This window comes from Mytilus californianus, unplaced genomic scaffold (assembly GCF_021869535.1).
Source record: "Mytilus californianus isolate M0D057914Y unplaced genomic scaffold, xbMytCali1.0.p SCAF_4, whole genome shotgun sequence".
NCBI classification, from domain to species: Eukaryota; Metazoa; Mollusca; class Bivalvia; order Mytilida; family Mytilidae; genus Mytilus; species Mytilus californianus.
The window spans coordinates 15,601,871-15,626,911 of record NW_026262690.1 but is presented as its reverse complement, the minus strand read 5'-3'; the positions used below and the strand labels follow the sequence as shown (position 1 = coordinate 15,626,911).

The following is a 25,041-nucleotide window of genomic DNA, read 5'->3' as shown; positions in this document are numbered from 1 at the left end:
GCACCGAGTACCAAAACTTCCAAAAAGTTGCGCCTAACACGGCCAGGGTTTTCTGCCTGGGACAAGAACATTCTTATTATTTCGAATAATTTATAATTTTGCAAACAGTAAATTTTATAAAATGACTATATAACAGATATACATGATAAAACCGAAGTGGGGACTAACTACAGAATAAAAACGGATACATTACATAAAACAACTTAATCCAACACTTAAAAATACACAGCCGATTTAGCCAAAGCCTCAACGCACAAAGTGACGTCACATTTGAAATTCTAAAAAAAACACACAAAGTGACCTCACATTTGAATTTGTAAAAATATTTCCCAAAAATAAGATAGGATTAAGATTGATTCAAGATTAGATTCGTAATACTAACATTACATTTATTAATAACAATGAAAATTACAATACTTATTAATATCAAATTGTGGTAGTAATTAGATAATTAATTGTATTATCTAGCTATGTCGGTGTTTCTTCTGAATCAAAATGTAAACCAAATATATCGTATAAATTTCGTTGAACCAAATTAAAATCTAATAAATGAAGGGGGTGATTAATTATTTTTACCATAACACACGAATATAACAGAAAAGACGTTAAGACATTTGATAAAATCCGACGAGAATAACAAATATAACATAAAAATTAAATACATGAATTTGGGATAGAAAAGTACCGTGACACGTCTTATAGCAATGCGGTTTCACACTCTGCAAAACAGTCACAATCGGGAATAAGTCACGTTAGGTAACTAAAAGATCAGACGACGTAATGACAAACCACAATCTAACACGTGGTAAAAATATCCTTAGTTATTTTGGACAAGGACACCTCGTATGGATCAACCAATTCGTGATGGTGTCCGTAAAATTTACGGAGTGTCATTTTTAATCTGTCCTCCTCATACCTTTGTTGGAGCAGTTTCTGCGTAAGGAGCACACTCCTGTATATGAAGTCCGTATAGTGTGAACAAGCACGAGAATAACGTATCAATTGAGATATGTAAACACCATACGAAGGGGCAGAGGGTATGTTACTGCTGAGAAATGGGAAATTGATAATTGGGAAGTTGAAATCGTCCAGTTTATCATAGATTTTCGTGTGAAGTCGTCCATCTGTGTCAATATTGAGGAAAAGATCAAGGTATGAAGCAGTCCTTCTAGTTTCAGTAGTATCCTTAATTTCAAGTTCACTGGGATATATGAGATGTACATCTGGTATTTACGGTATTTTTAACATTGCCATATAAGCGGGAGGTTTGGCTAGCCATAAAACCAGGTTCAACCCAACATTTTTTCTTAAAATGTCCTGCACCAAGTCAGGAATATGGCTGTTGTTATCAGACAGTCCGTTTCTATGTATGTTGGCGTTTACTTTTGTTGTAGTTCAGTGTTTCTGATGTTCAGTTGTTTTCCTCATATAGTTGATGTATTTACCTCGGTTTTAGTTTGTTACCCGGATTTGTTTTTGCTTAATCGAATTGTGAGTATTGAACAGCGGTATACTACTGTTGCCTTTATTTACTTACTTTTAACCAATACAGAAATGTTGCCTCCAATGTCACCAGAATTAACCTGAAATTTGCATTCTTTTCCTTTCAATCCCCTGACAATACCCTCACCTAGTACTGTTATCTGACCTGGATCTACTACATCTAAACTTTTTGGTGATCCTATTGATGATATATTGGATATATTTAAGCTTTTTAAACACAATGTCTTAAACAATTTCCTTAACCTACAGCAATAATTATCCATGAATTCGATATAAGTGTATTAATCAATGCTATCTATTAGAAAAAGCACTATATCTGAAATGGTAAGAAGATGAAAAAGCAGTGAATATGCGATGAGAAAAGAATGAAGAAAATAATAAAAAAATGTGCAACTTCTTACAAGAACAATATACTCAAATATACTCAAATATCTCCTCTTTTCCCTAAAGTAAACAAAAACCGTAAAATCTATTAAAACTTGATCTGCAGATGACAGAGAAAGGCGCAAAGAAAACCCTTCTCCTCTAAATGAACAACTAAAGCTTAGAAAACATTCAAAATCTTTAAATATGAGGACAAAGACATTCAAGAAGTTACGCATTGGAAATCATACCACATCTTCTTCATTTTATACATGTGAATTGCATTTAAACATTACATCATAATGAAAGTGGAACTGACGAAAAATTTGATGTTCAGTTAATAATGTAAAATGTGTAAGTATTGACAAATAGGAAATGGCTCTGTAGGTTCGATCTGAAAATTTCTTATATGGTATCTTGTGTAGAATCTACGCCATAAATTATATCATTCACACACATATCAATGAAAGAAAACTATAAAAAAAAATATTCATTGAATGCAGTAAAAGTCTATAATATCTCAAATAATCAAGTGGATGGTTCGCTTAATATTATAGCCATCTAGACCAATTCAGAATCGCGCAATTTTACCTAATCCAAGATAGCCTTCGCACAATTTAAACAATGTCAATGACTTAACTTATAACTTACTTTGAAAATCATTTTCATGCTATCATTTTGTAATTAAATCAAAAACTAATTACTCCTCACAACCTAGTCATTCAATAATGAAAAAGGTCCAATTTATATACAGTCAATAATCTAAGAACTGCTTATTTTTATTTCGGAATAATATTTATCTATTTATATTAAATTGGTCAGTCTGATATCTAAATTGTCGGTTTGATGTCGAAAATAAAATATAAGACGTGTCTATAATATTTTTTTTATTTATATCAATATGTACCTGCAATTTCTTGTCCGTTGAATTTGACGTAAACGAAATAAGTACCAGAGTCGTTTGGCTTGAATATAATTTGATATGAATCTTGTTCTTCTTCGTCCGATTTCACTTCACATTTCACTTCTTTCCCAACATGGCGTACATCTGCTGTTACAGTTCCTTCGCCAGCTTCGGAGCAATTTACTAAAATTCAATGTATATTTATTAGTTTTATAGACAAGGCCTGTCTCTTTCTGATAAACCTAAGCAGTAATTAATTGCAGATGGATCAGTTTCTCTGATAAACCTACCAACAGCTAATAACTACAGATGGCTAAGTTTCGGTTTGTGTCGAATCAATAATTCCATATAACTTGCTACCTGATGTATGATAATTAAATAGATGTTGATGTCCGACTTAACGTATAACATTTTTTCTACCTTTAATGAATATCCAGGTCTTTGTAGGAAGATCAGTGATAAATCATTCTGATCGTGAAGATAACCAATCACTGAGCATGTCTTCTTCTCGGAAGAAACCTCTCATGTTTGATCACCTTGCATTTTACCTTGAAAATTAGCATTTTCTCCAGCTACACCTTTGCTAGGTCCAGTTAACCATGCTTTTTGTGGATCATGGGCGACAAACACAACTGGACTATTGCTGATCTCTTCACCGTCAATGTATCCATGGATCTTCCATTCACCTGTGTGCAAATGAAAAAGAAAATATCAGGATAACCTAAACGTCAAGGTAGCCATGCATCGTATCTGAGAGTCAAATACATACGTTATAAGTGTTTAAAAAATTTAGTTCTCCATATAATAATGTATGCTATGTCCACAGTGTTAGAATCAAGTATGAGCGGCTTTATCCGTAGACAAAGTTCCTCCAATTAATGGTTCTCTTGTTTGTAATGGCTCCTTATTTCTCCATTTTACATTCAGACATACGATAATTCCATTTATACGAACCAATACTAAACTAATACATTCTATCTCACTAGCTTGGTTACTAGGTAAACATAGGGTAGAAAGTGACAGCTCAAATCAATACTGGGTCTCAGAAAAAACATACCAACATGTTTGGGTTGAAATACAGTTCGGTATATCCCATCGTCCTCTTGACATTCCATGTCCTTGATATCACCATTTGGATTGTGTATTTCTATTGTCAAGACACCTACGATTTTGTCTGCAGAATCAACCTAATTGAAAATTTACATATCCTTTAAATAAATGATTGTCAAGGTTAAAGACTGAGTGTATGCAACCAACCCTGTCTTCTCATAGTTATTGCAACAACATCAATCTATTAATTTAAAGGCTAACCTGGATATTATTATGCGAGCCTACCCAACACAAAACTGATGATTATATGTAATCCACTCAACTGATGTCTGTCTGAGCAACACGATATCTAATTTTTATGTCATTTGTTATCCACTCATAAAAGGTCTGTCAGAGTGCCATGACATCTTATTTTTGGGTTTATTTTGTGAGCCATTCAACTGATAAATGTCGAAGTAACACGACAGACAACTTTTTAATGTTCTTTTGTGATCCACTCATCTAATAGCTGTCGGATCGATGGAGTAACACGACAGTTTATTTTTTATGTTATTTATGGTTTATGCGTTTCAAAATTATGTTATTCTTTTTTTATTAATGAACCCTTTTACATGATCTGAGAACTTTAGTGCAGAAAGGTAACTTATGGTATCATTATTACGTCACAAACATGTCGAAATTGACGTATATGGCCGAAAGAGGAAAATAGTCATTTAATGCATATTTTTGGGAGAAAATATATATAAGATCTTTCCCTCAAAAAAAATTACACACATTTTTGCAAAACTATATCTTGTAACAAAATACCTTTTTGGTAAAGTCTAGGCTCAAATCTAAATATACATGACAAGATTTCAAAATGAGTCCTGTTAAAACGTTTCAATATTTACATATCTCAGTTGATACGTTATCCTCGTGCATGTTCACACTATAAGGACTTCAAATACAGGAGTGCGCTCCTTACGCAGAAACTGCTCAAACAGAGTTATGAGGAATAAAGATTAAAAATGACACTCCGTAAATTTTATGGACACCATCACGAATTGATTGATCTATACGATGTTTCTGTGTCTAAACTAACTAACGACATTTTTACCACGTCTTAGATTGTGGTTTACCATCTACGTCGTCTGGTCTGCTAATTACCGAATGTGACCTATACCCGAATATGACTGTTTTTCCGTGTGAATGTGCATTGCTATAAGACGTGTCTCGGTATTTAGACATCCAACATTTATGATGTTTCGTTTGTAATTCTGGTTAGATATTGTGTTATGTATTATCGTTTGTGGTTTGAATTCTATTTTTATTTTCTATATGAATGTAAAAGTTAAGATAATTAATCAGCTAGTTCATTTATATGATTTTTAGTATAAAGCTACTATATGCACAGGATTTATTGGTTTTTAAATAGTTTTGATTTAGAAGAAAAACCGACATGGTTAGAAAATACAAATAATTACACCATTACTAACACAATTATATATTAATATTCTTGTAATGGTTAGAAAATACATAAAATAAACCCATTACAAACTAAATCCCAATTTTATATTCTATTTTTAGAAATTTTCTTGTGACGTCACTTTTTGTGGCGTTGATACAGTCGTGTGACGTACAGTTCATAATTCATTGCGATGTACATGGGAAGTGTCCGTTGTTATTCTATGGTTTACATGTTGTAATGTGCTATTTTATTATTTATTTATGTATTCCTCTGTCCTGTTATTTTTGCAAATTCACGGTCAGATACTTTACAGAATACTCGTTGAGGTAAAAACCACATATGTGATAAGACTATTTGACCAAGCTAAACGAGGACAACATCATTTCATGCCAATGAAATTATTCTGCTCGTAATTATATGTTAAAGTTTCCAGTGAATCTATTGATTACATGCTTATATCTGTTAGAGTAAAAAGACATATTGTTTTATATTCTTATGTAATTAACTCATCTGATGTCTGTCGGAGTATTTTGACATATTATATTTATGTTATTTTGTTGTCCACTCACCTCATGCTTGTCGGAGTATCACGAAAGCTTATTTTTTATGTTAATTTGTGATTGAATCTTTTGGTGTCTGTCGGAGTAACACGACATCTTACTTTGATGTTATCTTGTGATCCACTCATCTGACGTTTTTCGGAGTAACACAAATTATGTTTTCATATTCCTTATTTTATACACTTATCTGATGTTTGTCTGAGAAGCACGAAAACTTACTTTTGATATTTATTTTGTGATTCTTTTCATTTGATGTCTGTCTTAGTAATACCACAGCTTACTTTTAATGTTTATTTTGTGATTCTTTTCATTTGATGTCTGTCTTAGTAATACCACAGCTTACTTTTTATGTTTATTTTGTAATTCTTCTCATTTTATGTCTGTCGGAGTAACACCACAGCTTACTTTTAATGTTTATTTTGTCATTCTTCTTATTTGAAGTCTGTCGGAGTAACACCACAGCTTGCTGTTCGTGTTAATTTTGTAAGTCTAATTATTTGAAGTCTGTCGGAGTAACACCGACGCTTACTTTTGATGCTGTTTTGTGATACGACTTGTCTGATACTTTTCGAAGATTAACCTAACCTTACTTTTGATGCTATTCTGTGATCTTACCAGACTTTTTTTGTTTTATCGATGTAGCTAGCCAGCTTATGCTGACATAATTAAGCTTTCCTTACCAATAATTAATATCTATCAGAACAATAAAATAATGTAATTAAACGTTATTCTGATCGTACTGAACCTATGTCTTTATGTGTTTTCTAGCGGAGAAATTTAGCAGCTTAACTGGTCACCATGTTGCGTAATGCGTCGGAGTAACAGATAGACCTAGATAGTTTGCTGTGAGCCTACTTGAAATCTACTGTATATAAGAGTAACAAATTAGCTTACCTGATAATGGTCAGTGAATTCTGCGCATCCCATGTCTATCGGAGAAACCCTTCAGCTTAGTGGTGTGGTTGTGGGATGTGTTTGTGGGATCCTACAGGGCATACGTTGTGTTTAGGAGTAAACAATATTATTCTATGATCTAAACGACATCGGATATTTATCAGAGTAACAAAGCAGCTCACCTCAATGTTATAATACGAACCTAAACCATATGTGCTGCCTGTTTAACAAGACAGCTTACCTGTAAGTTATTTTGTGATCCTACACGACATCTACTCTCTGTCGGAGTAATAAATCGTACTGTAGATAGGTCCTGTTTTACAGTAAACACTAACGGACATCCTACCAACTTTTTATTGTTATATGTGATGTTCACCTAAAAACAATTCGAATGGTCAAAATGATTAAAGAGAACGTGCTGTAAATAAAACTCATCAACAAATTGCAAAACGAAGTAGCACTAATAGCTGGCGTTAGTAGCGTTTAAAAAATCTCGATGAATATCGTATAACGGTGTGGTACGCAAATAAGGTATGACATATGGCTAACAACAACAACCTCTTCACTACCGGCTCCCGGATTGGAACAGGGATATAAAGGATATGGCGGGGTTAAACATGTCTGTGAGCACTCAACCCTCTGAGAAATTTATGACAGTGGTGGTACAGTACAATATTAGAACAAACTGTAAAAATCAGTTGAAAAGGACTTGACTCTTACGATTGGAAAAACTAACAAAATACATAGAGAACCTACCGATCTCAGGGTAATAGTTGGTACTTACAGCAAGTTAAAAGCCTAATATCAATTAATTAATTGACCATGTTTTCCAGAATAAAATGAAAATCAGTACACCTTTAACTGTTTAAATGTAACGACGCTATAAGAAGTCTTTGAAAAAAAACACGACCTTGTGCGATGTCAAAAAATATATAAAAGTCATTTCTAGGACAATTTTGCACTAGAAACATCTGAAGACATCTCATGATTTATACTTTACATACGAAGTAGACAAATCAGACATCTGTATAATGATGGTGTAACGAGCGATGGAACAAATTTTGCATTTTTTCTTTTTGAGACTTTTTCTCATAAAAGGGAGATAATCCAAGTTGAACTATGTCCCATTGTCCATAAAAACGTGTTAAATCAACTGAATTAAAGTAAACAGAGTTTACAATAGTAACCATTTGATAGCAATCTTATATAACGTTTTGGTTATACTAAGATAAAACATAAAACTAAAATAATGGTATGACTATAAGAGTCGTATGATAGCCGACGAGAATTCCGTTTTTGGTGTAATACGTCTTAAGTTTACGAAGACGACGGCCAGGATACTTACGGTATGTGATAATTAGAGATTGTAGTCTCTCATAATTACATTGTAGTGCAACAAAGGACAAGGTTGATGCCTGTTCTTGATAGACTTGTACAAGTTGTAGCTTTCAAGTAATGATTGTACCGTATATGACTAGTCGTAGCTTGTAAGGCACTACATTGTACCAATAGGACAATTATGTCCCTCTTTAAGTACAAATTGGTATTTGGTCAGATAATGTCAGTTGTATATAAAATTATGTTAAGATAGATGATTGTATCGATAAATGTTGCTGTTAAAGCAAGAGCATTTGTACATATCTTAGTTCAATGATATCATTTTATGAACACAGTTTACTTGTTGGATTATTTGTGAATAGAACATTTCGGATCTAGTATCAAACTTGTGACGAACCTATTCTATAATAAAAATAGACACGCTTACCCAGTGTGAACGTTACAAATGCATTGTATGTTCGATACAGAGTTACAATTTTTGTTGTTTCAGTGGACGAATCTTAGAAGAAGTGCATTGGTCTTGTATTATTCGAAAAATCAAATGTAATCGATATATCTGAAATTGTCCTTAGTAAGTGGTTAACTGACCATGCCTTGTTAAAAGCAAATATCAGTAGTGTATTTTTCAATATGTTTCTTTAAATAGTATACTGGTCTTACAGTTGTAAGAGTAAAATCATTGGTGTATATGCCATTTTGTTTTTCTTTGTTGACAGAGTTGTTTGTTTTATAGTGATTAAGATTAGTACACAATGTTGACTGCTGTACCCCTATTTTTGACATTTTCACCAATATGTTTGTTTTATTCACACATTGTTGTCAATATAATGGAATTTTATGCGACTGTCATACAAGTGAGAGGTTAAGCTGGCTATAAAACCAGGTTTAACCCACCATTTTCTAAATACGGAAATGCCGGTACCAAGTCAGGAATATAACAGTTGTTTTCCATTCGTTTGATGTGTTTGAGCTTTTGATTTTGCCATTTGATAAGGGACTTTCCGTTTAGAATTTTCCTTGGAGCTCGGTATTTTTGTTATTTTACTTTTTCCTGGATTAGGGCCTATATAGTGTGTACTGACCATGTATTAGTGAGAGCGAAGAGCATTTAGTCCGATTAATGAAACTGTTTTAAAAAAATGTACATAACAAAAACCAATTGTCTATTGCTTGAAATTGTACCTTTATGAGATGTACTACTGGCCATGCATTTTCATATCGAGTTTAAGTTCAGTTCATTGTAGAACGATATCACAATAAGTGGGGTACTGAACAAGCAAATAACATTTAACTGGTTCGGGGACTATGTCCGGATAATAGGTTTACAAGACAAGCTATCATTTGCAATTAAAATAGATATGTATAGAATATACATGATCGATAAAACTTACATTGTATTCACCAGCTTCCTTAGGTACAAATTTACACTCCGCATATTTCTCTTTCCATGCTGTATCACAATTTATTTGTTCTGACGGTCCAGCAATATCGACTTGTAGTAATTCCTTTTTTAAATCCTTTTCGAGATAGAGTAGAGTAATTAAAGCCTACAAATAAAAATGATACGTGTTATCGTCATTTTCGATTGACAGATAGATAGATTTAGTACTGAAAGTCTGGCATGTAATGTGATCTGTTTAGGTTCCATGCATAATTGTAAATAAGAATCCCACCAAGAAATAAGATATGTGAAAGCTTCATACGTATATATAGTAATGGAAATGTAAGAAAATGCGTAGCAGAAATCAACAAGCGGATCCGAAGATCTTGCACCGCTCACCTGCAAACATTTGCATATTTTACTATTTTCCTATTTGTAGATCTTATCGACCTACCCTACCGGAGTACATGAGATCACAGCTGATTTTTGGAGGTGATTATGTTGCTTAGTCTTTAGTTTCTATGTTGCGTTTTGTACACTGTTGTTTTTCTTTTGTCGTTTTTCGTTTTGTTTTTGCCATGGCGTTTTAATTTTTTCGTCGATTTATGAGGTTGAATAACCTTTTGGTATCTTCCACCTCTATTTGTCTGTTTCTCTTCGACTTGTGAGTTCTGATTCTCCCTTTTGGTATCTTCCGCCTCTATTTGTCTATTTCTCTTCGACTTGTGAGTTCTGATTCTCCCTTTTGTATCTTCCGATCCCCTTTTTTCTTTCTTATCTAGCTGATAATTTGGGGTGTTTTTTGTTCCATTAAATTTTCAAGAAAACATCCAAAAATGCAAAAATGGGTGAACATTTTATGTTAGTTATTCCTTTTATTTGTGTTGATTTATTTACATCTTTATTTTACTGATAATTTTTGCTTGTGATAGATTCTCTCTGTGTTATAGAAAATAAAAAAAAATGGTAAAACTTGTACTTCAAAGTAAGAACTCCTCTAATGAGCCGATTGACAAATTCGGAAATTTTTGCTCATTAGTTGATCTTGAGTTGCTTATCAGTTTTACTGTTTACATTTTCTCTCTATCTATTATAGATTTTAAGATAATAGACAAAATTCAAAAATTGCGTAGAAAATCATCATTTTAGGGAATTAACTGTTATAAGGAGTCGTTTGACATTTTAGTCAAGTTGATTTATTAAACAAATCTATTGACAATTTCGATCATGTTTATCTTTTGTAGTTCTTATTGTGCTGACATTTTTGCTATTTCCAGTTTCCTTCTATTTATTATAATTTTTAAGAATATAGCAAATATACGCAAATTATTGGAAAATTCGCAATTTAAGGGCAAAAACTCCTCAATCATGTCGATCGAAAAATTCGTTCATGTTGACATAATTGTAGATCTCAATTTGTTAATTATTTTGACTGTGTGCAGTTATGCTCTATAAATTATGGTTTTCCAGATAACAGTCAGAAATGAAATCATTAGGTAAAGATTCGTTATCTTATGGTCATTACTCCTATAAGGAGTCATTTGATGGTTTTCGAGGAAATGGGAAGTAGGTGGATTTTGGATCAAAATTGCAAACAAACGACAAACCTGTACACCAGTTCTGATGTTCTTTAAATCTGCCTTGATTCCAATTTTTTCTTCGTCCTTCTTTTTCGGGACGAGATGTTGAAATCTTGCTATGTACGTCATCAAACTAAGATGATCGACTTTAGGGTCTGCTATTTCTTCTGCTGTCAATAGTGGCTCTACACCAAGTTCTTTTCCACCGTCGATTGCTGGTAAAAATAATGACAACAGTATATAGTGGCTAAAATGTATGCCTGTTTAATAGCTATGTTACTAATCCCACTTCGCTATCACTGCCTCGTGAGAATTAATCATACCAATTAACTTCACGTGCTACACTAATACTAAGTATACTAGTACTTTTTATTTATTTCTAGGGCCAAATAATATCAAATAGGAAAACATCTGTTGAATTATATGTATCAACTTAGATTAGGCAATCATCGGCATTATAAGCAAACTTCCATATATTGTAATGTCGGTAATGTCGGTAATAGAACAAACTCATTGAAAAATTATACATATAAACTCGGGAAAGTTCTTACATCAGCCAACAACAAGAACTACAGACGTGATATACTAATTCAGTTATTATATGGTTCTTTCTTCTGATGGTATGACAATTTTCACAATAATTATCGGCTTTTCAAAATTACTGCCGATTCTAATCAAATTCATAATGAGATTTCATGAAATCTGCTTGGTTTTTTGTTTCTATTTTTTTTTTTTTTTTTTTTTTTTTATCTAGTGGAATTATTCAACCAAATAGTTGTGGATACGTGAGTTTGCTTCCTGTTGTAGCCAATACTTGAAGTACATTACAATGATAACAGGAATCACCAATCTAATGTATATTGACCTTAATCAACTTAGATATATATTTCATCAAAATAACATTAACAGTACCAATGTTACTACACCAGATGCGCATTTCGACAATCTATATCTCTTCAGTAATGATAAAAAACAAACAAATTTAAAGTTCAACCTCTAATACAATCGTTAAAGAGCTGATAAAACCAAACAGGACCAAAATGGGATCCAAAACCAGGACACGGAATCAGAGCTGTGCATGCATTCCATTTGAAGAATGTCTTTAATCTTGAATTCTTTTATATGTATAGTCATCGAAAAAATATTTCATTAGATAGGAAATGTTTTATCTGATAGAAGAGAGTGAAGTATACAAAGTAAAGAAATCTTAACTGTCAACAGTAACGAACAGTTTATTTATGTTCACCGTGATTTTCATACCTTTCTGACAATTGCTGACATGATCAATCCTGTCCAGATTTGGCCATCCTTCAATATGTCCACCCTGCGATGCAACTATGGCACACAAATTATAACCATCATTCCAATCAGTCTGTAAATAGATATTATAGGGGTGCACCTGATGTAGAATGTTTTGGGGTGTACTTAGAGTAGAATTTGTGGGAGGTACTTGGTGTAGAGATTATAGGGGTGCACCTGGTGTAGATTTTATAGAGTTTACGTGGTGTGGAGATTATAAGGGTGCACTTAATGTCAAGATTATAGGGATTTATTTGTATTTAAAATGAAGACATGGGCTGCATTTGTGTCGAGACTATATATAGGTGTGCATTTGTGTCAACATTATAGTAGTGCATTGAGTCGAGGTTATACGAGCTACTTGGTGTAGACCAGTCAGTCTGTAAGAGTGTACTTGGTGTAGGCTGAAAGTGTCTATATATAGATTTCAGGTGTGCACTTGGTATATGATAAAGATGTCTGTAAAAATTGATAAAAGGGGTCCGCTTGTTGTAGGCTGAAGGCGTCTGTAAATAGAGATTATACGGGATGCACTTGCTGTAGGCAGGAGTTGTACTTCGTATGGAAGAATAAAGCATACCGGTATACTCGTGTGAGTTTGTCGATTGCGAACATCGGGTATAGGCTAAGGGTAAACTTCATATAAAGTCTAAGGATTTGCTTCGTATGTTAGCTAAACGTTTATAGAGTACTTCGAAAACTGCAAATCATGATTAAAAATGGAATATCTGAATTTTAAACATACGATGGAAAGGTTAAAAATCCCAACATATACAAAACTGATAAGTTCGAGCTGGAAATAAAAATACATGACGTTTGACTTTCCATATCTAAAGTTACAGAAAAACGAGAAAAACATTTAAAATAAAGGATGCACAACTACTGACAGGTTTTCAGCAATCAAGAATCCCAGTGTACTTCTAACATGTCAACCTTATTAAGAGGTGTAAATGGTACGAACAACAATAAAAATCGGGTACAGAGTTTGACGCTTTCTTATGTTACGTCTAAAATAATTGAATTTACCGTCAGGTTAGAAATTGTGGTAGTCTTCAACTGCTTGCAAACCCAGTTTAATGTAGCATAATAACCTGGTGAATTTGGTTTAACAAAATACGACAGGTAAGTCATGGCCGATAACTCGTCTAAAGCTGGATTGGCAAAATCTTCCGGGGAAATAACTCGTGGAATATTTAAATGATCTTTAGCCAATACCATGGCATCTCGACAGTTCTCTACTCTAAATATAAAATCATATGCAGCGGTCAGAAAGTTGTTACAGAAAACGTGCAAATATAACTGATTCAGAAAAACAGTGTTAAAAATCTTCATTTATATACAATTATTTTGTGTTTTTGTTGTCTTATGTTTTTTCGATGTATTGGTTTTTTTCAGCTCTGGAGTAGTTTTCTGTTGTGTAATTAGACACACTTTCCTAATGAATACTGTAATATCTGTGTAAAGAATTTTGCTCCTCAATCAGAAAAGTCTCCGTCTTAAGTATTAGCTCAGATGAACAACAATTTAGAGAACCCAGTTAATTGGAGATCAGCTGATTTGATGATATAGCTAGGTACTTACTTATTTTGTTTGTTCAGCTGACGCCACTGTGGTGATATTCCTGGTTTTAAGTTATCAATTAACGCACTGAAATTGTACAATAAATTTGTTTCTTAACGGGTTTTATGATATCTTTCATTATCATTGTAACGAACATTGATTTATACTAGTAAGCTTGGTATGCTATTGCACTTCATTGTGTATATCATAGCATTGATTAGGATAGAAGGTACCAAGAGTGTTATCAACATTATATGGCAATAAAACCATGGTTAAAAGGTTAATGGTGAACTATGGAAGGATCAGCAGTTCTTGTTAACTAGTTGCATCAGTCGGTTTTAAAATCTGTTGTTGGGTCATATGCGAAGTAATAGCAGATTTATACATCTAATACTGGATTACATTTAAAAAAATTGTTACAACCTATATTTTAGACTTCCTATAAGTTTGTTATGTTTGTAGTGTTTATGTGAGAAGAATAAACAACTTACTGTAAAGCTATTCCATCGTTCCAATCCGTTGTGAAGTTGTTGACACGGACGCCAGGTATTGACACTCGAAACCAATTCATCATCAGCTGTTTCGGAGGAGACTTTGTCTTTCGAGTAGAAATTTGATATCGCATAACAAGGTGCCATGTTAATCCCAAAATTAATTTTAAGTTTCCGTTAACTATATCTTCGTTTCCTGAAAGATACATCAACATTCTTTCATATCGAATAGACATCAGCCCATAAGGACATGTTTTGCAGTCACAAATTAACCCATTCTCCTGAATATGCATGTGCTATCTGTAACTATGTGTTAGACAGCCTTTAATCATAGAATCATACTGTATAATTCATTGATTGGTTGTTGCTTAACACCCAGTGGCAAATATTTCATGCATATTCAGAAAGAGAACAACATAACAATTACTACAATAAATAGGTCGACCAGATTGAAGGATGGGAGATATGGACTGCCAATGGAAAATGATGGAGTGTTGAATAGGGGCAGAAATATTGCCTTGTTACAGGCCACATAAGGACACCTAATAGAATTTTTGCAAGGTTTATTTAACACGCAAAGGGGTTGGTATTCATCCTAAACGAGGCATTGGATTATACGTACCTATTCCAACGGGATGAAGCTGTCTATTTTTATATATCGCACAGCCAATCGGACGCCTTACTTATGTAAGCCTTTTATTCTCGGACAGGAGAATTCAAGGGATGACCATATTTCTATAACCCAGTCAACCCTTTGGGTTCACCGTTTAATTTTATATAAATACAAACAAGTGAATGTATATCAATATTAATAGTATACTAGATATTATAAATGAAATAAGGAAAATTTTATATTAAAAAGTTTTTGTTATGAAAATAAAAAGATGTTGTATGGTCTCCAATGAGACAACTATCCACCAGCGACTAAAGGGCGAGGTTATAAATAACTATAGGGCACTATATGGCATTAAACAATTATCAAAACCCATACTGTATAGTATGCTATAAAGGTCTCGGCATAACAAAATGTGAAACATTTTAATAAAAAAAGAAAACAACGGCCTGATTTATGCTTAAAAGAGTTAAACGAAAATCAAATAAGGCAGACAGCAACAAACGACAACAACGGAATTAAAAGCCTTAACTTGGGACAGGCATATAAAGAATATGGCCGGGTTAAACATGTTGGTGAGCGCTCGATCCTTCCCAAACATGGGCCAGTGGTGCAGAACAACATAAGAATGAACTTTGAAAATCAATTGAAAAAGACTTGACTCGTCCGTTCGTCACTTTACACACAAACAATCCTAACAAAAAAAAATATATAAGGTACCGATCTAAGACTTCTCTAATTACATAGAACAATTCATAACAAAAAGAAAAAAAACATAAGGTATCAATTCAAGGGTACTTGTAGCTACTGAAAGAGGTGTCAGTAAAATGCATATTTATTCAGCTGCAAAAGGCACAAAATGACGACGAAATTAGTTATTATATGCTTTATTTTGATTTTTTAAATTGCCTGATGCTAAACCTATTCAATTATGTGTTCTTGCTAATTGGTAATGCATTTATTTGAATGTAACTATGACCTTTCAAATGTCTTGAAAATCAGATGCTTTGTCTAATCAAAATGGATTCATTTTTTTTTTAATCTGATAAAAATCTATCAGTGTGTATGGCAACATAAATATTGAAGTGTTCATAATTAAAAGCATGATTGATAAGCCAATGCATTTCAAACTAAAGCCTCACAAGTTTCTTTCAGGTCCGTGTACAGTGGAACTGTCTATATATCCTTTCAGTCATGATTTATTTCTTTATAGTAAAGGTGGCGGGGAAATTATGACTTTTTTGTTTTATTATCAGGTTTCAATGTCTTTTTAATAAAATTGATAGTATTACAGTAGTCTTATACTTTGAAGACCTGACAATATGTTGTCGTATTTCCTTGCCTTTACTTTGAAGCCCTGGCAATATATTGTCATATGTTCTGGTCTTTATTTTTAAGTCCTGGTAATATATTGTCATATGTTCTGGTCTTTATTTTTAAGTCCTGGTAATATATTGTCATAATTATGTTCATGCCTTTACTTCGAGTTCCTTGCAAAATATTGTCATATATTCTTTTCCTTACTTTGAACTCCTGGTAATGTATGTACATTGTCATATTTCTTGCCTATAATTTGAAGTCGTGGTAATGTATTGATATATTTCAATGTCTATATTTTGAAGTCCTGCTAATATTTTGATATACTTTTGTGTCTATACTTTGAACTCCTGGTAATGTATGTACATTGTCATATTTCTTGCCTATAATTTGAAGTCGTGGTAACTTAGTGTATTGATATATTTCAATGTCTATATTTTGAAGTCCTGCTAATATTTTGATATACTTCGGTGTCTATACTTTGAAGTCCTGGTAATACTTTGATATACTTCGGGGTCTATACTTTGAAGTCATGGTAACATATTATACTTTGTAGTCATGGTAACATATTATCACATTTTCCTAGCCTTTACATTTGAAGTTCTGACAAAATATTTTAATATTTCCTTGTCGATACTTTGAAGTCCTAGCAGTATATTTTTATTATATCTTCCCAACGAGGAAATGAAACGAAACAAATTTCGTTTTTTTAATAATATTGTCGTACCTAATTACTAAATGGTTTCGTTGCATTTAAATCTTGAAAAAGTACCACCCAGTCTGGACAATAAAATATTTGGCGTGATTATGACATATGGGTTAATTCAGATGTTAAACGGGTATACATACTTGTCGTTTTGTGGTCATTAAATTTTATCAGATACTGGTTTTTCCTGAGGGTTAAGACATGTTTTAAATGACTCTATATGTAGATTATTTACTCTTATCTTATCGCTTTTGATAGTAAGTAAACATTCCGACGTTCAATATTAAGGTATTTTGATAGAGACATTTTACCTGTATTTCAGGTGTGCATGAATTTTAACCATAAATTATTAAAAGTATTTTCTGTGTAGTAAGTGTGAAAATCAAATAATCGCAACATTTATTGATCACTTGACATGTCTTGCAAACTCCCGAATATACTGTTATTGGTACTTATATGTATGTGTATGTGGTCAACATTCATTTAGGATTGATATGCTCGTTTAAATTTGGTTTTGAGAGAACTTTTTAGTTATTTTACTTCTTAATTACATATAGAACTCCGTAAATGTCAAACTTTTCAACTCAGTAAAATAATAAACACCAAACAATTAAAAAAGTAGTTAAGTTCTACTTATTATAAAATTGATGTATAGCCTACCTATATTGACTAGTTTGATATTGTCCTCAGTAATAGCTTTACATGCTATAGCTACATTTTGTATCATTTGAATCCGTGTCGTCGGCTTTGCATAGACCTTTCCAATTTTCTTTAATTGTAGGGATTCTACTAACGCCACTAAGTTTACTCCATCACAAAAGTCTGTTCCAAGATCACTAACAGAACGGTTACTAACTCTCAGTTCTTCGTTTACCCAGTTTGTAAAAGTATTTTTCTGAATTTCTATCCATTTTGTTTCTCTATCATTAGTGTTGTTACTCATAATTTTACACTGAAGATTTAATTATCGGTTATTGATTGACAGAAGAAATACTGTCACATGTCTAGTTTCATTTTATCTGCCTTACGTTTTTAATATTTATAAAAAGGGGAATGAACTCTAGGTTGATAGAAAAGCGATAACGTGAGTGTTTGAAACAGGAAATATATCAATACGTTATAAAGTCTTTTATTATATTTTAAGAATTTAAACGACTTTCTTCAGATTTTAACTACAGGTCCATCCGTGTACAAGTACGACGAATACTTTTCCTTTGTCAAAGTTCAGACTGAAAACACTTAGAAACGAAATACTAGTCAGAGTTTTTTATTTCCATTCTTTGGAACGATTTGAGTCATGAAATCTGAATAGAATTTCATTTATATTTTTCACCAAACTTTTTTTCAATCTCTGCCATTAGAAAATTGAAAATTGATTGTGAAAAGTACATTAAATTTTATAATATATTTTGAAGGATTTTAGAGATGAGATTCGTGTGTGATCTGGGCTGTACAGAGTGTGGTGTAAACTGAGGTGTCTAGAGTGTGCTTTAAAGGTTTGCTTTTCGTATTATTTCCAGGCACATGAAACTCCATTGGATTTTACCAATTTGCAATGACGTTATTTCACATAAACGAACAAACTTTTCAACGCCTCAACTGTACCTGAACTGGGTCCTTATAGCTATATAGGGTAAAAAAAAAGAATTGCGGCAAAACAAATTTCATTGTATATACTTTTTCATAGACTAACCGATAATTATAATTTCCGTACTTTACAAGCGAAGTCTGTTCATCTCGATATTGTGACGATATTGATGAAGGTTGCAATTTATAATTTCCATATTTTACAAGTGAAGTCTGTTCATGTCGATATTGTAACGATATTGATGAACACAAAATCACTACTTGCACATGGATAAAGGATATATAGTTTTTATCAATTCATTACACAAGATAGCTACATGCAAATGAAAAAAGATAAAGTATATATCAATTCATAACACAAGATCACAACCGGCAGATAACAAAGGAAAGGAAAGGGCTGTATTTCGGATTCATGTCCTTCAACACGGAACAAACCCTTTTTACTTCATTACAAGTTCAAGAAGGCCCCTATTGCCGATCAGAATAGAGTTCTTTGCTAGATGTTGATAGGTTGCATATATGTATCTGAGCATTGAAGAACACATATTTGGGGTAATATCGACAAAATATGAAGTATATCTGACAAATAAATCTAACAAATACTGTATTTTTTCTAGTAATTAACAGACAAAGGTATTCTAAAAAATTGTTGGAGAAAGTAGAATAACGTGACTGATTGATGTTAAAACCAATGAAAAAGAGGGAAAAGATAAGTGACAATAAAAACTAATTAAGTCGAAGTTGACAGAAAAGCTAAAATAAAAGACAAAACACTACACAGAAAACTAAAAGTTGGGCAACACGAACGTTACTAAATTCTGGGATCAGCTCAGGTACTCCAGAAGGTTAGGCATTTCTCCTCCTCCACTTGTGGCACCTGCCATGTAACGTGTACTCATGACACAATTTATTTATTTTTGGCGTGTTGGCGTGTAGAACGCTAAATTATACGTTGTCTTAACTTTATAATAAAATGTTTAATTTGACTTGAAAATACTAAACCTGTTTATGAGTTAGAGAATTGACATTAAGTTATTAAAAAAATATTTATTTTCCTTCGTTTAAAAAGGCAACGACGAACGTTAAGAAAAAAAAATCAGAAGAATGGTGCTTTATTTCTCTTGGCCAGACTATATTTACACATACGCAAACAATCTTAGTTTACGAGATTACTCAAACACCATTTGAAACGTTGTTCCTCTAGGCCTAGAGTTAAATGTGTATAGCGTCTTGAAAATGAAGACATGAAATTGTGTAGGAAAATATCCTGTCATTAGGAATTGTTTTTATTTTGACAAATACGTTTCGTATATCATAACATCAGTACCGGTGTAATACATTCTTTGTATAAGAATAAAGATATACATATAGTTAGTATAGTTCCAACTTGTTTTTCAGTCAATTATTTAACTTAAACTTGATATCGAACACCTGTACCTTCCTGTCACAGGTATCTAAAGTTTCTTTATACAATGCCCATAAAAATTGTCGGAATCATATAATTCAATCAATAAATTTCTGTGTCACTTGGTCTATTGTGGAGAGTTGTCTCATTGGCAATCATACCACATCTTCTTTTTATATTGATTTGTAATATGTTCAATATCTTAACATACTGCATCGCATTTTTCTGATATCAATCGCACCACACAAACAGCTATATATCGGCTTGGTAATTCGAAATTTCTTCTTTCTTTTTTTTGGAGTCGATTTTCATTTCTCCCGTGACAAGAATCATCTTGATTTTTTTTTCTTGAATAACTGTAGTTGAAGCATTCACACTAATTTGGCATTTCTCATTACCTGAAAACGTATTTAAAAAGTGACGTAAAAAATATTGTTTATCAAAAAAAGAAAGGAGGAAACTCCAATCAACAACAACGATTGGTCTACTTTGATTATTTTTTTTAAATTACACAACCCTAAATCTAAGTCTTATTTAAATAACATTTTAGTTTGCCGCTCAATACACTACGTATGCAATGGGTTGTTGTTAGATCCTCGTGTGGGAGCATAGTAAACTGTACGATTGTCACTTACCTGAACTTCATTTTCTTTTTCAATGTATTGTTCAAATTTTGAGACGAATTGATATTCATGAAATTTGAACCATGTGCATATACATTTTGTTTTATTTAGTCCTTTAACAATCGTAGGGTTTGAGAGCAATTCTCTATAATCACCAAACATTTTATTTTGGGGGCTGGCACGCATGATCACCGATTTTCCTGAAACTAAGCATAACTATATAATTGGGTTACCACGACAGCCAAGTCAATGGTGTCAATATTTCGAGGTATGAGCAGTGAACTACTTTGCAGTGATACCGAAGGATGACCAGATTTTGTTAAATGATATCTGTTATCTGTTTTCAGAAATATAAAACTTAACAAACAAAACAGCAATAAAAAATGTTTTGCCTTAACATTGTCACAACCGAATGTGCAGGGGCAACTTTTTATTGAATTTGCTAAGGCAAATTTTACACATTATGCATGTACCAAATAAACATATATCATGCATCCGTCTCCATTTAAATTGAGGCTATAAATAGAAGTTTCAATGTTTCTTATCAATAAATTACAACAGAATGTTTGGGTTTCAAGGTGACAGGATGGTTGCTATGGGACCTAAAATGTGTATTTTTTTTCTTTTTTCTACAGAAATTTGAGTATGTTATTAAGATAACACAAACAAATGATATATATATTGAATGAATATGATATGAAAAATATTGAGCATAAAATTACCTTCAATTTAACCAAAGATCAAAGGTCATTGATGACATTGACCTTTGACCGTTGGCATATTTATTGGCTTTTGTAAGAAAAGTTAATAGAAAGAATCATACAATACACGGGGAAAGTGTTCAGGACGATCAAAACCACTATTTGGTCGAGAGGTACACGGTAAGGAGTCAAGGTCATGTTAAAATGGCTTAACAACCATACATATTTTGTTTTCGGACTATATGAACTATTACATAGACCCTTGTTCAAGGTCAGAGATCCATGTCATCACATAAGTCCTTAGAAACCATTCAATTATAGTGGAAAATTGCCTGGCAACCATATATTTTCTGGTTTCTGAGGACATAATTCCGACAAAAAAATTTTAATATCAAATATGTAATTTTTTAAAATTAGGGATCCCTTTAAGAATGATTTTTTTTAAGAAGAATATTCATTAAATCCAATTAAAGGGCCCGCTTCCGAGCATATACATATATATATAGTATTAATTATACAGTAATTTTTAAGATATATTACATTAAAAATAAATGATGGAATAACTACGCTCCATACAAGATGGTGTTTGAAAATAAATAAAATAGAATATTAACTCTCTCTAATACATAAAAAATAAACTGAATCACTACTACATGTTTATTTAGCATGTTTAGTTTCTGGAATGTAAATTTTCTCTTATTTCAAAACAAGTACTAATAAATCTTGACACTGACATATTAACATTTTCAGACTCACAGGACATCAACCAAATAAACTGTTCGTATTTTGAAATATAAGGGAAGTTTTTACATGGAATGCATGTTTCATTAAGAATAAAATTACTTCCCTTTTCGTATGCAGTGCATTCCATTAAAAATGAAACTCGTCTTCAACTTGCATATTTTTACACTGCCCACAAAATCTTTTATCTTTATCGATTTTTTATATCGACCTTTCTCGATAGCTAACTGATGAGCACTGATTCTAAATTGAGTTAAGCTTTTTTCGATACTGGAATTTATTAACTTGACATAAAAATGCTTCCCTTTTGAAGATGTTTTTAACTTTAAAATAAGTACGCATTTTTCCTTTTTTAACATTTGCATTATCGTCTATAGTATTTTTCCAGTAAATCCTATATCTACTAATCAAAATATTTTAAACCTTTCCAATGTCAAAACTTTTCATATCAACACCAATTCATCTTAAAATATATACAATATTAGAATGCCAAGATGACTTATTACATTTGTGAGTGTCCAAACTTGTGACCAAGGCTTGTAAAAATTTAAGAACAGAACAAATAATGTCAATATGCAATGGAGTACGACCTAGCTCTCCCATAACAGCTAAATTACATGACTTTTTATTTACCCTGAGAATGTATTTGTAGAACTTTAAACTTTTAAAAGTTCTCGCAATCAAACTTACTAATTTTTTTCTCAATTTCAAAGAGGCTGTCTGTTTGACATTTCGAAAAATTAAAAGTACAAGTTCTCCAAATTTCTGAGCCATATGTTAAAATCGGCTTTAATGTGAGGTCAAAGATATGTAAACAACTATCAATTTTCGGGATGTTTTCTCCGAAAGTACGTTTTAACTTGAAGGGAACACATTGCATGTATAGGATTGTTGAATAACACCAACTTGATTGTAATTATTATTATAGTATTATATATAGTTCTCAAGGACGACAAACGAATCGCATAAATTGGTGCAAAGGATTATTGAGGGCAGCAACATCTATAAAAAGTGTATTGATAATTTCGGTTATCATATAATACTTCCATGGTTATAGCAACTTATTGTTAATCTTATCTAGTTGATATGGTTTGCAGAAAGTGAGAACATCATCATTCACGACAGTTACTGATATAAGGAGTCGATTTCCAATTACATGTATGTTATGTTAATATATTTGACTTATCTATGTCTGCCTACTGTTTCATCACACTTATTATACTATTCAAGAAAATAACAAAAATTTCCAAAATGTGTCGATTTTTATCATTTCGACTAATTTGAAGATCTTCATTTTGCTTGTTCTTGCTTATTACATTTCCGCTTTGCTATAACAGTTATAAAAAGATATGACAAAATATGAGGACAAAATGACAAAAGTATGCGAAAAATGACTAAATGGCAATATGAGCCGATTGCCAATTGACTTATTTGTAGATTTTATGTTCCTGAACATTGCTGCTGCTTACAGTTTACTCTATCTAATATATTGCTTTTGTACAAAACATAAATTATAGAAAAATGTCATTGAGGGGCAAAACTCCTTTAAAGAGTCGGCTGACGATTTCGGTCATGTTTTACAAAATTTAGTACAAACTCGGACATCTTGTCTTTCAGTACGGGGCAATAACTAGAGTAAACATAGTAAAGGTTTTATTTGAGGACATCCAGTTTATTCTTTACTACATGTACATATATTAATCATTAATGTATTATACAATTGACTACATGTACATATACTAATCATTAATGTATTATACAATTGAACTACAATGTGAGTTAGTGTTTGTATTATGGTGTACAAATATAGCACGCTATAGTTTAGCTGATTCCTACCTGACTTCTATCTTATCTTATAACACAGCTGTGTTATAGCAAGGACGTATAAAGTAAAATAACAAAAATATCGAACCCCAAGGAAAATTCAAAACGGAAAGTCCTTTATCAAATGGCAAAATCAAAAGCTCAACCGTATATATTATATGTCATTGATTATAGTAATAATCACATCTTAGTTTATTGTTTTCATTTATTTTTTTCAGTTTGTATAATACTACTGATATTTAATAAATAAATAAATAAATGAATATATCTACCTATAAGGGAATAAAATAGGAATAAGGACTAACGGACTCGGGCCGAACAGTTAGAACATGAGTAGGGCGACCAGGTACAGGGGCGAACGTGTTTGTGAGCTGAGACGAGTTTTTCTTCTTCTTCTTAGTATCAGCCTCCTTTAATTAGGAGCACCTCCAAATATGTATGGAGTTTTGCCTTAACTTTAAAATTTAAAAGGATAAAACAAAAATGTTCTTTTTCCAACATATGTACAGCACATATAAATAAACAATAAAAGTGTCATGCAAGGCATATTTACATGGACCTTTTTGTTATAAATTAGTCTACCATACAAGTAGATTCACTTACATGTATGTATGTATCTCAGTTTTATTTATAATTAAAAATATGTTTCATTTGAATTTGCTTTTTAATATGCATAAAAGATACATTAAAAGGAGGTTATATTTAATAAGATCTATATACTAAAATAATAAGTTAAGATGTAAGAATTTAGTAAAATCTAAAAAGGCAGGGTTTCTCAGTGGAATGTTATATGTACTTCATGATCAATGTATATAAAAATCATAATAAAGTAATAGAAGCTTGTTTTGTCGCCATCAGTAAATTTAAAAGGATATATACATGATATGGACCCTATCATAAATGTATTAGTGAGTTAAAAAATAGGAATGCTTATTAATTATTTAAATTTCTTACAATTATTAAATGACAGACTCTGTGTTGGTATATATATGTCACTTATGATAATCATTATTTTCATTTGATTGTCATTTCCTCCACTTAAAGATATATGTATATTTATATACGTATATATATATGCAATATGTGTCTTGCTATTTGTTGTCCATAATTTTCAATCTTTCTATATGCATCTGGAATAACATATTTCTGGTTTT

At 32.2% G+C, this 25,041-nt stretch overlaps 1 protein-coding gene across 1 annotated transcript in view; it reads right to left on the bottom strand.

Annotated features, from left to right (window-relative positions):
- Window positions 1-18,023, bottom strand: part of LOC127737562 (filamin-A-like) — a 32,978-nt gene extending 14,955 nt beyond the window's left edge. Inside the window, exons 1-12 of the mRNA XM_052248394.1 lie at window positions 17,667-18,023; window positions 14,371-14,566; window positions 13,901-13,966; window positions 13,346-13,559; window positions 12,281-12,392; window positions 11,048-11,235; window positions 9,451-9,606; window positions 6,963-7,097; window positions 3,828-3,957; window positions 3,319-3,456; window positions 2,774-2,953; window positions 1,538-1,681 (exon numbers count right to left, since the gene is read on the bottom strand). Of these exons, the coding sequence (XP_052104354.1) occupies window positions 1,538-1,681; window positions 2,774-2,953; window positions 3,319-3,456; window positions 3,828-3,957; window positions 6,963-7,097; window positions 9,451-9,606; window positions 11,048-11,235; window positions 12,281-12,392; window positions 13,346-13,559; window positions 13,901-13,966; window positions 14,371-14,566; window positions 17,667-17,949 (1,942 nt within the window). The 5' untranslated portion in view covers window positions 17,950-18,023. The remainder of the gene's footprint in view (window positions 1-1,537; window positions 1,682-2,773; window positions 2,954-3,318; window positions 3,457-3,827; window positions 3,958-6,962; window positions 7,098-9,450; window positions 9,607-11,047; window positions 11,236-12,280; window positions 12,393-13,345; window positions 13,560-13,900; window positions 13,967-14,370; window positions 14,567-17,666) is intronic.
- Window positions 18,024-25,041: the final 7,018 nt, after the last annotated feature.